The sequence below is a fragment of the Halichoerus grypus genome, chromosome 14 (assembly GCF_964656455.1).
Source record: "Halichoerus grypus chromosome 14, mHalGry1.hap1.1, whole genome shotgun sequence".
Lineage (NCBI taxonomy): Eukaryota > Metazoa > Chordata > Mammalia > Carnivora > Phocidae > Halichoerus > Halichoerus grypus.
Genome location: NC_135725.1, coordinates 60059808 through 60073042, shown reverse-complemented (window position 1 = coordinate 60073042; position 13235 = coordinate 60059808). Strand labels below are relative to the sequence as shown.

The window sequence follows — 13235 nt, the reverse complement described above, 5'->3', positions numbered from 1 at the left end:
ACCACAATGCGCGCCCAGAGGCTTGCATTATATAAAGACATATACATATACATGTATTAATATTTTTCAAATGTACAGACGTTGTGGTTAATAAAACACTGTCATGTAAGAGAATACTAAAATAGTAGCTAATATGCATTTTCTCAATTAACAAATACTAGAAATATAACTACAGTCATGTGGGAGCCCACAAATTGTTGTGAAATTAAAAAGGCTGCCATCTTCAAAATACTGGGAACCACTGTCTAAAAGTATTCCCCATTGCACTTAAGCAAGCTTTCCACACTCTAAGCTTCTAAGTACCCCTGCCCACTTCCACTCCCAATTGTTTTCATTTTCCTAAGAAAATCAAAATATCATATATCCTCATATATTCCCTCATCCACAACCCATCTGAATTTATTCTCTCTTCTCTACCTCTATAAATATCTGATAATTTAGAAGTTAATGGTGTGTCTCTTCCCTTTTAAGACTAATTCAGACATACACACCTGATCCCATCTCTTAATTGGCCCCCACCATCCCAATCCATCAAACAGGTTTAATCTCTCCTTCAAAAGTTTTTCCCCCCATCTACCTAAAAACATTATCAGATCTACCTTATTCTGATAAAACTTCATTTGATTCCACTCTGTGTCCTAGCTACTACTCTATTTCTTTTCTTCCTTTTGCTGTCAACTTCTCAGGATTGTCCTATGACAGACTGAGCCAGCCACCTGTTTTTGTGAATAAGATTTTGTTGGAATAGCTACCCCATTTCTTAGGTACTGTGGCTGCTTTCCCACAAGGGCAAAGTTTAAGTAGTTAGGAAATCCTATGGCCTGGAAACCTAAAGTTTGTATCCTTAAAAAAAGTCTGTCAATCATTGAGGCTCCAAAGCATGACCTACATTCAATATCATCATTTCCTCCGAGAACAAGTAGGTACTATTAAAGGTTTTGGAGCACAGTTAAGTACCACGAGTAAAAGGGCATTTCAAGACTACTAGTTTAACCATAGTATGCAGGGAAGATGTAAAAGATCATTTAGGAAACTACTGCAAGAGACCAGGCATTAGGCATACAGGGAGAAAAACTAAAGGGAGTTTTTAAAGGAATAAGCATCAAGACTATGAGACAGAGAAGACAACGCTCACACCAAAATTTCAATCCTTGAATAATGTGGTTCTAAGAATTTGCATTTCCTCCAACAGTTTACTGTAGACTTACAGCTCTTCAGAGCCTCCTATCTTAGTGACTGTGGAGTTCCTAAAATCTCAATACTAATTCCATATCCTCAGTATATCAAGCATTTCCCATGCTTGCTACCTGGCTAACTCTTGGCTAAGCAAATCACTTAGGAAGAGGCAGTCCCAACAGAGTTGGCCAAATGAGAGCACAGGACCAGTGTCAGAGATGGATGGAGTACTCACCTGTGATACCAAGCAGAGAGAGAGGGGACTAAGATTTCACGTCCAGAACTGGCTCTGGCCAAACAGGAAGAAGCAGCTATGAATTTGCTACAGTAGAAGCAGAGTGTCTTTGATATTCTGACATACTCTTTCTGATGTTCAGACAGACCACCATTAGAGTAGCCACTGGTAAGAGTCTCATGAGAAACAAGCCAAAAAACAAGACCAAAGATGAGGATTAAATGGAGCAGACCCTATTGGTCTTTTGTCTAGGAAAAGCAGTCTTCCTTATTAAAGATGGTACTACTTTTCAAAATGGCCAATTTGATACTAACCTTCATTTACAGAGTTTTCACATCCCACAAGATTGAGAAGGATATCATCATCTTTATCATCAACTTCACATCCCAGCAGCATCCAGTTTTCCACGTTATCACTTTCTGAAATGGTGCTCTCTTCCTCTTCACTTGAACTGACCTCTATAATCATGACCTCTCGGATTGTACCTGGTATCTCTTCAGGCTTAGGCTTCTCAATATTCCCCTTGCATTTCTTATCGGTCAACTTATTAGAATGAAGAGATGCAGGAGGACCTCGGGTCTTTTCTTTTGCTTGGACTCTAAAATTCTTTCTTTTGCATCTGTAAATACTATCTTCATCAGACAAAGTGATGACCTCTGACCCATCTGATAGCTGGATGACCTCACTATCTGAAAGGATAATTAAGTTCTTCTGATTTGGTTTACTACTGGATGATTCAGAATTCCCAGAGTTCTTCTCTTCATGTTCTTCTTCTCTAATGATATTATCAAGATCTTGGGCATAATGAACTTGGCTGTAGAGCTGAAATTCCACCTCACTATCAACACTCAGTTCACTAGATGACTCTTCACGATAAAGCTCATCTTCATATGCTTCGATGGTCTCATAACCACCAAACATCATGGAAAGTCAGTAACCTTGGTGCTGTAAAAGAGGAAATCATACAAAGAATATATTTTAAAAGCTGAGAACATGCCTGTTTAGTGCATAACGATATCACCTTAGAGCTAACTTCTGTGAAGGCCACCATTGTTCTCAATGACATATTAAAATACCTTTTTCTCTTAAGGGTACCTTTTTTTCAAGGATTTCTAAATCCTGTTATGACCTGCTCTAATAATGCCCACCCCTTCCAAATGAAAATTACTACCAATAAATTTAGTTATAGTTATTAATGGAAATACCATATTTTGCAGGTATGCTAGAAAGGAAAGACAGGTTGATCCACTCACTGCTTCAGACACCAATTTTTTCTCTAAAATGTTAAAAATCACAAGAATAGTTCAAGTCATTCTCATTATTCCATCATCTCTTCCCTGGTTCTGGTTCTGCATCTCATCTTTCCAGGTAGGCATTCTCACATACAAATATTACTTCAACTTTGACTAAAATCCACTACAGGAAACAATCATCATGATTACTGTTTTAGTGCAGATTTTTATTCTCAATTAAAAAATTAATTTCATGGCCTTTTTATCCTTGACTAAAGAATACACAAAAATATCTGATAAACCTTGGTTTACTTTTGTACTAGCAATAAAGATGTGTATGAAAAACATACTAAGGACCTAAAACTGTGGCAAAACTTCTAGCTATAGGAGCACTTTACTTTCCTACTGTGGGCATATTAAATCTTCAACTCAGCTTAAACATCCCTTTTCTTGCTTCCCTTGACCGACCAGACTAAATTGTGTTCCTTTTATAGTACTTTACATTTCAAAACACTACAGTTCTAATTACTAATTCAATGTAAATGTCTCACAAAAGCAGATCACAAACCCCAGGAGAGCAGAAACTATATGCACTTTGTTAAACAATAGATTCCCAAAGCCAAGCAGAGTAACTGGTATTTAGCAGGACTTCCATAAATGTCTGTTGAATTAATGAATAAATAAATAAATGAACACTATCATCTAGCATTTGCTCTTCAGCCCTAATAAATCTAGTATGTGCCTAAAATATGGAAATTATGGTGGGATGAATTTCACAGTTGTCTCCAACTATTCCAACTATTCTCATATCATCAACCAAAAATCTACACAGAAGATGTTTCAATTAGGTACTGATATAATATTGATCAAAATGAGAGCTCTGGAAAAATACTCATGTTTGTTCAAAAATCATGGACGGCCTATAGAACAATTAACAATGACAATTTACTCTTTCCACTTCCTTTATACCTATACAAATATAATTTAGAAAGACTAGCTGTTCTTAGTTTACCAATTCTCTGCCCAAAATGTCAGGGTGTTCTGATGGTAGTTTTGGTAATACAACCAGCTGACTCCAAGAACCAAATGAACAAGAACCAAAAATGCACTACCATTATGCTGGAGTTTTTTGTTGTTGTTTACAGAAATAAAGAAAACCACCTTTTGTCATACACCTTAAACTTACAAAGTGTTCTATGTCAATCATACCTCAATAAAGCTGGGAGTAAAAATGATAATTACATTCTGAGTTAACAATACTGTATTGTATACTTGAAATCTGCTAAGAGTGGGGGTAAAAAAAGGAAAAAGAGGAAGAAAACAGGTGAGGTGATGGATGTGTTAACTGATCTAAATGTGGTAGTCATTTCATATTTCAAATCATGATGATGTACACCTTAAACTTACACAATGATATTTGTCAATTATATCTCAATAAAGGTGGGGGGAAAAGAAACCAACTTTCAATGCCCTTTTCTTCTAAAAGCTACAATACACCTGTTCCATTCTTACACTGTCCTTCAGGTTGCTATGCTGTTGTTGTCACACAACTTAAATGTGGCTGTCTGAATAATAATGCTCATAGCATTTATCAGTTTATATTGAAATGTTAGCCTCAGAGGAATTCAAATAAAAGATGAATTCTTTCCTTTTTATTTAATAGGTAAATTAATTCTAAAAGAAGTCAAAGGAATTATACTTCCTTCAAAATCCTCACTGGATCCATACTGATAAAACATAAATAACATAATTCCAGTGCAGCCCAGAAAAAATAAAAAGAGCTAAATTACAGAGTTACAAATTTGTACTACTCTTGGAGCCATCCCAAAGGAAAGGGATTAAGAAAAGAGCCATGGGCGCACCTGTGAATGTATGCCAAAAATAAACTACAGAAATATAATAAAAACTGACTTCCTTGGGTCTAGGGGTTTATCTCTTTCCTTGAAATGTAGAAAATGAATTTAACAATTTAGCCCCTATGGCCTTTAAGAGGATTTTGTACCTTCTGTACTTGAAAACTGTGCTCAGCATAATGCTCTTCTCTTTATGTAGCTTATGTATGCCAGGGTTAAGGTTTGCCTGAGGCTATTTTGGTTTATGGTTATGTTACTACTTTAATTACATTCAAATGCATTTAAATTTTTTTAAGTGTATACTCGCAGGACAAATATGAAATAAATATATATGTCTTGAACCAGAAGACTTCCTCAGCTTTTTAATCATTATACACAATTCTCAAGCATACTTACTGGATAACATGAGGTCTCTATGAGAGCCACAAAATTTTAGTCTCAAAGAGACCTTTCTGATTATCTCACACTACCTCCTCAATTTTCACATAAGGAAATTAAAGTCCAAAGAGGTAAGGAAGCCTATCCAAGGTTATGCAGCTGATTAAGAACATAGGTAGGACAGATTCAAATTTCGCAGGCTCTCAGCCAAGTGTTCACTAAGATTTTTTTTTTTTCAATTTTTCAAAATACTTTCAAATAAAAATTCAAAAAACTTCCTTCAAAGCTGTATTTGTGTTGGCTCTAACACCTAAATTTACCTCAAAAATATCCATTTCACTTCCCAGTGAAGTGTAAAAACTATGAAAGAAGTACTTTAATTGAAAGAAAAAGCATACATCTGAATTTGTCAGTTTCCTATCCAAGAACCTTGCAAGTTGATACTCAGAGTATAGCAATCCCATGACCAAAAAAAGATGATTCTTATATATGAACCTACAACACCAGCTTGAGAATGAAATTTATCTGTAAGATTAAAGTGGCTTAACAAATATAAAACAGCTATAGAGAATAACTGCAAAGGCTTTCACCATTCAAAAGTGGGAGTAGTTTGTTTTTTTTTCATTCACTAAAAATTTTTAAACTATACAACTTAAGGCTTATTTAAGCTTTCAGATTTTACTACACTATTTTTAAAGCCAATACTCCTGCTCTAACAGTCTACCAACTGGTCATTCCAGACCTCTTGCTCTTATTTCCCTTCAAAGAACTTTTAGCCTAAATGTTTCTTCTTGATGACACAGGTATCCATCTCAAGATTTAAATCAAATTTACAGCTTGATTTTAAGTCCAATGCTCACTGGAAACTGATTAATAGTTGATTTTCAACTTAAAATTTCTGACATACTCTTAGTGAGCTATCCTGACAGTGACAGATTTGGAACACTATAGAGTCTAGTATTAAAATTTCTGTCCATTCTTCAAATATAATTTTCACTTTGAAGCAAATCTGACTGTGGTAGGGAATCCAAATGTGTGAAACAACGCTCACACACACACAAAAAAAGGAAGACAGAATATAAGATATTGGTGGGAGAAAATTATGCTAAATTTATTCAGACAAGTCCAGCTGTTCTTAGCATACATAGTCTCTTAAAGACAACAAATCCTATCTCAAAGCACTTCCTTCACCTTTCTCAACCCCCTCTTCCTTTAACTACACAGTACCTCAGCCTTGTGGCTATTTTATAATCCTCATTTACTCCCTACCCCCAGATTCTGGAAAACAGCAATACTGAACTGTCTCCAAAGCCTAATGCTGTCTAAAATATACACACAGCCCACTTCAAAGTCTTTGGATGTTGACAGCCGAAGTACTCAAGACACAAAGTCAAGAGCTTTGGAAGGGACCCGAAAGAGTCACTAAACTGCACGCTCTCCTAGAGAAACAGGCTCTGAGAAACTTACTTATTCACTGAACCTAAAGATCTCCTGTGATCTGAAACAGAGGTAAATTCAACCTAAACATGAAATTTCTAGAGTCACCAGCGAGTCAGTGGAGCCACGACTAGAGCCGAGGCCTGCTGATTCCCAGCCAGTATTCCCACAGCACCCGCAGTTCTTAAAGTTGGAACTGCGGGCTCACAGGATGTAAGGGATAAAGCAAATCTTAGTGAACACAGTCCAAGTCTCCCTGTTTTACATGGGGGAAGGGGCACAACTCCCTAAATTTTTCTGGTCCCACAGCTGTAGCTGTTGCTTCTGACAGCAGAGGCTGGAGTTGGGGCTGTCCGGTCCTCACAGGCCGGGCTCCTTCAGGGCGGCAGGACCTATGCGTCTAACGGGCTGACCGGCTTCCCCCCCTCAAAAAACAGGGGAATTGGGGGAGGGGAGAAGGTAAAACAGGCAGAAACGCCACCCCCACCGAGGCCATGGGCGCCCAGAGTTTTTTGAATCACGACCTCGCCCTTGGCCAGGTAGGGAGAAGCGAACACCCCAGCCGGTCAGCCGAGCCGCGTGAGGCAGAACACGACTGAGGGGCCACGAGCTGCACCCTGCCCTGAGCTGGGGCAAGACGAGGGACACGGAGGCCGGCGAGGGGACACGCGCTAGTGCCACAGCCCAGCGGGAGAGACAGAGGGCGGACAGGGGTCCCCCGGCCGCGGGCGGCTGGGGGTCCGTCACACATACTCACTGCCGCGGCTGCGACCAGGAAGCACCAACCAGGAACCAAAACGCGTAGAGGGACGGGGAGGGGCGAGGACAAATGAGGTAAGGAAACCGCGTCCGCGCGGACCCGGGAGGAGGGAAGGCACTTCCGGGGAAAACACAGTTCCCGGGAGTAGTCTTCCGTCCCCGCCCACCCTGCGGGTCCTCTGTGCGCGTGCGTAATAACTGTTAACCCTTTCTCTTCCCCGCTAACAATATTTTGGTTTGCCTTCTTTGCTTTGCCCCTTCCCCTTCATGGCTTCTTTCAAAGATACCTAGGCTGCATCTATAATGCGGAACACTTAGTTTGAATGACTTGCACGCAGGAAATGCTACTCAGTAGGTAAAACCAGGGGAGAGCGCACACCCTTTCTGTGTCCACGAGGAAAACTACATTTCCCAGGATGCCTTTGAGCGGGTTTCCGAATGGGCTCCGCCTCCTCCTCGCTTGACTTCTGGGGCACCCTTTTGGTGCCACGTGGCGTGGGAGGCGAACTGAGACCAAAGTAGGGTAGGAGTGCAGGGTCTGGAGGCGCCTTGCCCAGCCCACAGGGGCACATAAACCACTTAGAAACCTCTTGACAAAGCCTGGCATCTAGCGCTAGGTGACCTTAGGCAGGTCCTTCCACCTCTAGTTTGAAGTTGAATTTAATTTGCACTGGGGCGATCCTGGCTTTTTCCTAGAATGCGAAGCAATAGATTTAACTCTTTGGGAACCTTGAAGAGCTGCACTCTTTTTTTTTTTTTTTTTAAAGTAATCTCTAGTCTCAACCTGGGTCTTGAGCTGGGTCTTGAGCTCACTGGGAGTAAGTCACTTGCTCTACCAACTCAGCCAGCTAGGCACCCATGAAGAGCTGCACACTTGCTAAAGATAGAAGTTAATACTTGTCCTTTGGAAGCCTCCAGAGGCTACAAGATTGTGTTGCAAGCCTCTGGCTTCTGTTCCTCTTCTCACACCTTATTTCAATACTTAGTAATAATAAATCCATCTGTGGGGTGCCTGGGTGGCTCAGTCGTTAAGCATCTGCCTTCAGCTCAGGTCATGATCCCAGGGTCTTGGGATCAAGCCCTGCATCGGGCTCCCTGCTCCACGGGAAGCCTGCTTCTCCCTCTCCTACTCCCCCTGCTTGTGTTCCCTCTCTCGCTGTGTCTCTCTCTGTCAGATAAATAAATAATCAAATCTTTAAAAAAAAATCCATCTGTACAACTTTACATAATGACAAAGCACTTTATCAGTTCATGGATCCTTGGCAACAGTCCTGAAAGATAAGCTTGACATTGGTTCTTCTCGCCAACATTTTATGAGTGTCTGTCAAGAGGCAGTTTTAGCAACTGTGGATATAGTGGTAAATTTTTTAGTCTCTGGTCTCCTAGGCCTGAGTCTAGCTGGGAAAACAAAATACAATTTGGATATAGCCTAAAAGTATGGCCCAGAAAATAATTAGAAATTTTAATCAACACTATGGTAAGTGTTACAATGTTACAGGTTACAATGAAAAGGTAAAATTGGAGGAACCATTTTGCAGAAGAGGAAACAGGCTTAGAAATGAGTCACAGAGGGGCGCCTGCGTGGCACAGTCAGTTGAGCTTCTGACTCTTGGTTTCAGGTCAGGTCCTGATCTCAGCGTCCCTGATGTTGAGCTCCGCATGGGGCTCCGAGCTCAGCAGGAGTCTGCTTGACATTCTCCCTCTCCCTCTGCCACTCCCTCCCCTGCCCGTGTGCTCACTCTCCCAAATTAATAAATAAAATCTTAAAAAAAGAAAGAAAGAAAGAAATGGGTCACAGAGATTCCTAAATTGTTTAGGTAATATGTATGGTGTAGAACAAAAATTATCTCTAAAAAAATAATGTGGTAAGCTTATATCAAGTGCCAGTCTTACTCAATAAGTGTATTATATATAAACCTTTTAAATTTTAACCTTTTGAGGTTGATTTTTATTATTTATTTATTTATTTACAAGTAATCTGTAAACCCAACATGGTGCTCGAACTCAAAACCCCAAGATCAAGAGTCGCACACTCTATCTACCGAGCCAGCCAGGTGACCCTTGAGGTTGATTTTAAATTCTCATTTCACAAAAAAGGAAACAGATTCAGAGGTTAAGTAACTTGCCCCAGGCCACAAGGTTAGGAAATGCTCCTAATTACTGTACCCAATCCTCCTACTATTACTCATGCATTCAACAAAGATTTACTACTTTACCATGCTCAAAATGCTTCAGTTACCCTCTTTAGGTTATGTCATAAGTCCTGTAATCCTTTGGATGGCATAAAGGGCACTTCATGAGCTGACTTCTTCCTCCCTATACACCACCATGCTGAATCCTGGGCAGTTGCCAAAAGACACTATGCTCTCCCACATCTGTGTCTTTGCAGAAGGCATTCCCACTGCCTCCCACTTCCCTTCTCTCTGTCTTTCTAATATGCCCCAACTTACCCTACTGTGCTCCAGCTCTGGGTCTTCGGGAAGACCTTCCAAGTCAGCCAGAAAGAACAGGTATTCCTTGCCCTGGGCTATGCTACACTTTGGACAAACCTCCATCAAGGCAATTGTATTGTGTCTGCCTTACAGTTGTCTCCCAGCTGGATTGTGGACTCCCTGAAGGCAGAAGCCTTGACATTTTTATTTGTATCTTTACCGCTAACATAGTACTTGGCAGATAGCAAGCACTCACTAAAGGTGTTAAAGAAATGAAGGCAAACTAACTCCCCATAGTCTCTAGGAAACCAAGAACTAAGTGTGGATCCACCAGCTGTCAGACCAGTGTGGAAACCATGTCATGACCTCAGATAAGTGGAATGCAGTGTTGTGCTCCACGACATTAAGACCAGGTATAGGGGCACCTGGGTGGCTCAGTTGGTTAAGCGTCTGCCTTCAGCTCAGATCATAATCTCAGGGTCCTGGGATTGAGTCCCACATCAGGATCCCTGCTCAGCAGGGAGTCTGCTTCTCCTTCTCCCTCTGTGCCTCGTCCCCACCCCCCACCCCCCCGCCAAGTTCATGTGCTTGCACTCTCTCTCAAATAAATAAATAAAATATTTTTTTAAAAAGGGATCATGACCTGAGCCGAAGGCGGATGCTCAACTGACTGAGCCACCCAGGCATCCCTAAATAAATAAAATCTTAAGGGAAAAAAAAAAAGGAGAGAGAGATGGGTACAGAGATTTGTGACTAAGGAGAGTAGTATATATACACACACCTTTTGCCTTTACAAGGTGAGTTCTCATTTAGATAGCTTTTAGAAATCATGAGATACAGTCTTCTATTGCAGTAATGGGGAAACTGAAGCCAAGAAAGGAAGAGACATGCCAAGAGTCACAAACCAGAGGCAGAGCTATGTCTATAATTCAAGTCTCTGAGTCCTAAGGCACACAAACACATAGTAGTTCTGTTTCCACCACCCACAGTCTCTAGTCCACACTTCTTGAGATCAGGGGTAGCAGTATGCAAAGTACCCTGAAGCCTTTCTTACAGAGAATGTTCTGAAGAGCCCATTTATTTGAGGAAGGAAGCACCTGTTTTCCCCCAAGACGGTGGGCAGTACTACATCAACAGTGAGCAGCTGAATTGGGGTGAGGGTCCAAGACAAAGCAGAAGTCTGCTGCAGAGGGCAGACAAGATGGGGATATACTGTAGCAGGGTCTGTGGGAATGTCACATATTACTCATCTTTACCCCCCTCCCCGCCCCATTGCAGAGGGAGGAGCTACCTCCTTTCTTTTAGTCCAGTTTATAGGTAATACCTAGTACCCCTGAGAACTAACTAATCATTTTGACCTCTTAACAGTTGCCTTTAAATGAGTATTCATTCACTGAGATCCTACTATGTAAGAGGCCCTTGCTTGCCCCTTCAGATACACTGTCCTCTCTCCCATCCTCCCTTTGTAAGGGAGGTGTTAACACATTTTACTACTATGGAAATTGCGACTTGGTAAGGTCATGTGACTTGCTCTAAATCACACAGCTGGGATTCAAGCCCAAGTCTTGTCTGAATCCAAAACCCATGCTCTTTTCTACGCCCATAGCTGCCTCTCAAAACTAAACTGTTTGAGGGTGGAGACTATGATGACCTACTGCTATCTCTACACCCAGCACCCAGCCCAAGGCCGTGCACACAGTAGGCTCACAAAGAACACTTGTGGAATGAGTGGATTTGTATGGAATGCCTGCTTAATGAAGGCCTGGGTGCAGTACGAACAATGTTGTGGGACAACAGTGGAAGGAGCAGCTGGATGCCTAGAAGTGGAGAAAGCCTCCCTCTGCAAAGGGGAAGGCCAAATAAGTGGTCAGTTAAAAAAAAACGACAAGGGCAGAATTCAGCATTCTAACAGCAAAGAACACTAACAGGCAATTCACGAAAGAAATCTGAACAGCCATGAACTATGATAAGAGGTGTTCAACATCACTAATATCAGAAAAATGCAAACAATCTCATACACAGTAGATCGGAGTACAAATTGGAAAAGCCTTTGAGGGGAGCTATTTGAAGTACCAAAATTATAAATTAGCTATGTCTTTAAATGTATATACAAAGATTGTTTGTGATAATAAAAATGGAAACAACATAAATATTCATCAGTAGGGAATAAAATATTTTTGGCTTCTGCTCAGAGGAGGCAAAGGTGCAACTGTCTTCGGTCTTCCCAAATTCGGGTTCATCCAACACCAGCCACCTCCACCATGCCACCAAAGTTCGACCCCAGAGGGATCAAAGTCAAATACCTGAGGTACACTGGTGGGAAAGATAATGTCACATCTGCCCTGGCTCTCAAGATCTCCCCAAGGCTGTCTCCAAAAAAGGTCGGTGATGTCATCAAGGCAGCTAGTGATGGGAAGGGCCTGAGGATTACAATGAAACAGACCATTCAGAACAGAGAGGCCTAAGTTGAAGTGGTAGCTTCTGCCTCTGCCCTGATTATCAAAACCCTCAAGGAACCGCCAGGAGACAGAAAGAAGCAGAAAACCATTAAGCACAGTGGAAATATCACTTTTGATGAGATTGTCAACATTGCCCGACAGATGCAGCACCGATCTTTAGCCAGAGAACTCTCTGGAACCATTAAAGAGATCCTGGGGACTGCCCAATCTGTGGGCTGCAATGTTGGTGGCCACCACCCTCATGACATCATAGATGACATCAACAGTGGTTACAGTGGAATGCCCAGCTAGTTAAAAACTACAAAGGAAAATATTTCAATAGTGGATCATTTGATGACCAGGAAAAAAAAGAATAGGGACTAAAATAAACAAGGATACATCTATACTGTTTTTTAAAACGCTATGCTGCTTTTGGAGGCACCTGGGTGGCTTAGTCAGTTAAGTGTCTGCCTTCAGCTCAGATGGTGATCCCAGAGTCCTAGGATCAAGCCCTGAGCCAGGCTCCCCGCTCAGAGGGCTGCTTCTCCCTCCACTCTCCCCCTCTCCCAGTGCCCCGTGCTCTCTCTCTTTCTCTCACTTTCTCTCTCTCAAATAAATAAATAAAATCTTACAAAAGAAAAAAAAGCTATGCTGCTTTTGAAAGAATGAGATGGATCTGTATATACTGACATAGAAAGATCTCTAAGACATATGGTTAAGTGAAAAAAATGCAAATTGCAAAGCAGTATGTGTATTATGTACTCATTTTTGTTATATTTTTAAAGGATATACATGTGTCTGTGTATAGATATGTGTGTATATAAATGCATAGAGAAAATACTGGATGTATACCAATCAATAACAGTGGTTATTGACCTCTGAAGGGGAGTAGGGATGGGGTGTGATGAAGAAAGACTTTCACTTAAAAAAAAAAAGTGACATGTGATTCATTGAGAACAGCACATCACTTCAGTGGTATTCTTACCAAATTTCTTTTTTTTTTTTTAATTTTATTATGTTATATTAGTCACCATACAATACATCATTGGTTTTTGATGTGGTGATCCACGATCCACTGTTTTCGTATAACACCCAGTGCTCCATGCAGTACGTGCCCTCCTTAATACCCATCACCGGGCTAACCCATCCCCCCTCCCCTCTAAAACCCTGTTTGTTTCTCAGAGTCCATAGTCTCTCATGGTTCATTTCCCCCTCCAATTCCCCCCCCTCATTTTTCCCTTCCTTCTCCTAATGTCCTCCATGCTATTCCCAAATTTCTTTTTTTTTAAGATTTT

General features: G+C 41.1%; 1 protein-coding gene and 1 pseudogene across 3 annotated transcripts in view; one reads left to right on the top strand and one right to left on the bottom strand.

Moving 5' to 3' along the window:
• Nucleotides 1-7193, bottom strand: part of ZCCHC7 (zinc finger CCHC-type containing 7) — a 248564-nt gene extending 241371 nt beyond the window's left edge. For 2 of the 3 annotated variants that reach the window (XM_036100450.2, XM_078061464.1), the window contains exons 1-2: nucleotides 7069-7193; nucleotides 1726-2356 (exon numbers count right to left, since the gene is read on the bottom strand). In XM_036100450.2, coding sequence (XP_035956343.1) covers nucleotides 1726-2335 — 610 coding nt within the window. In that variant the 5' untranslated portion in view covers nucleotides 2336-2356; nucleotides 7069-7193. Of the gene's footprint in view, nucleotides 1-1725; nucleotides 2357-7064 lie in introns of all 3 variants that reach the window. The other variant, XM_036100451.2, reaches the window with a different exon arrangement.
• Nucleotides 7194-11763: 4570 nt separating this feature from the next.
• LOC118541083 (large ribosomal subunit protein uL11 pseudogene) lies at nucleotides 11764-12252 on the top strand (annotated as a pseudogene).
• Nucleotides 12253-13235: the final 983 nt, after the last annotated feature.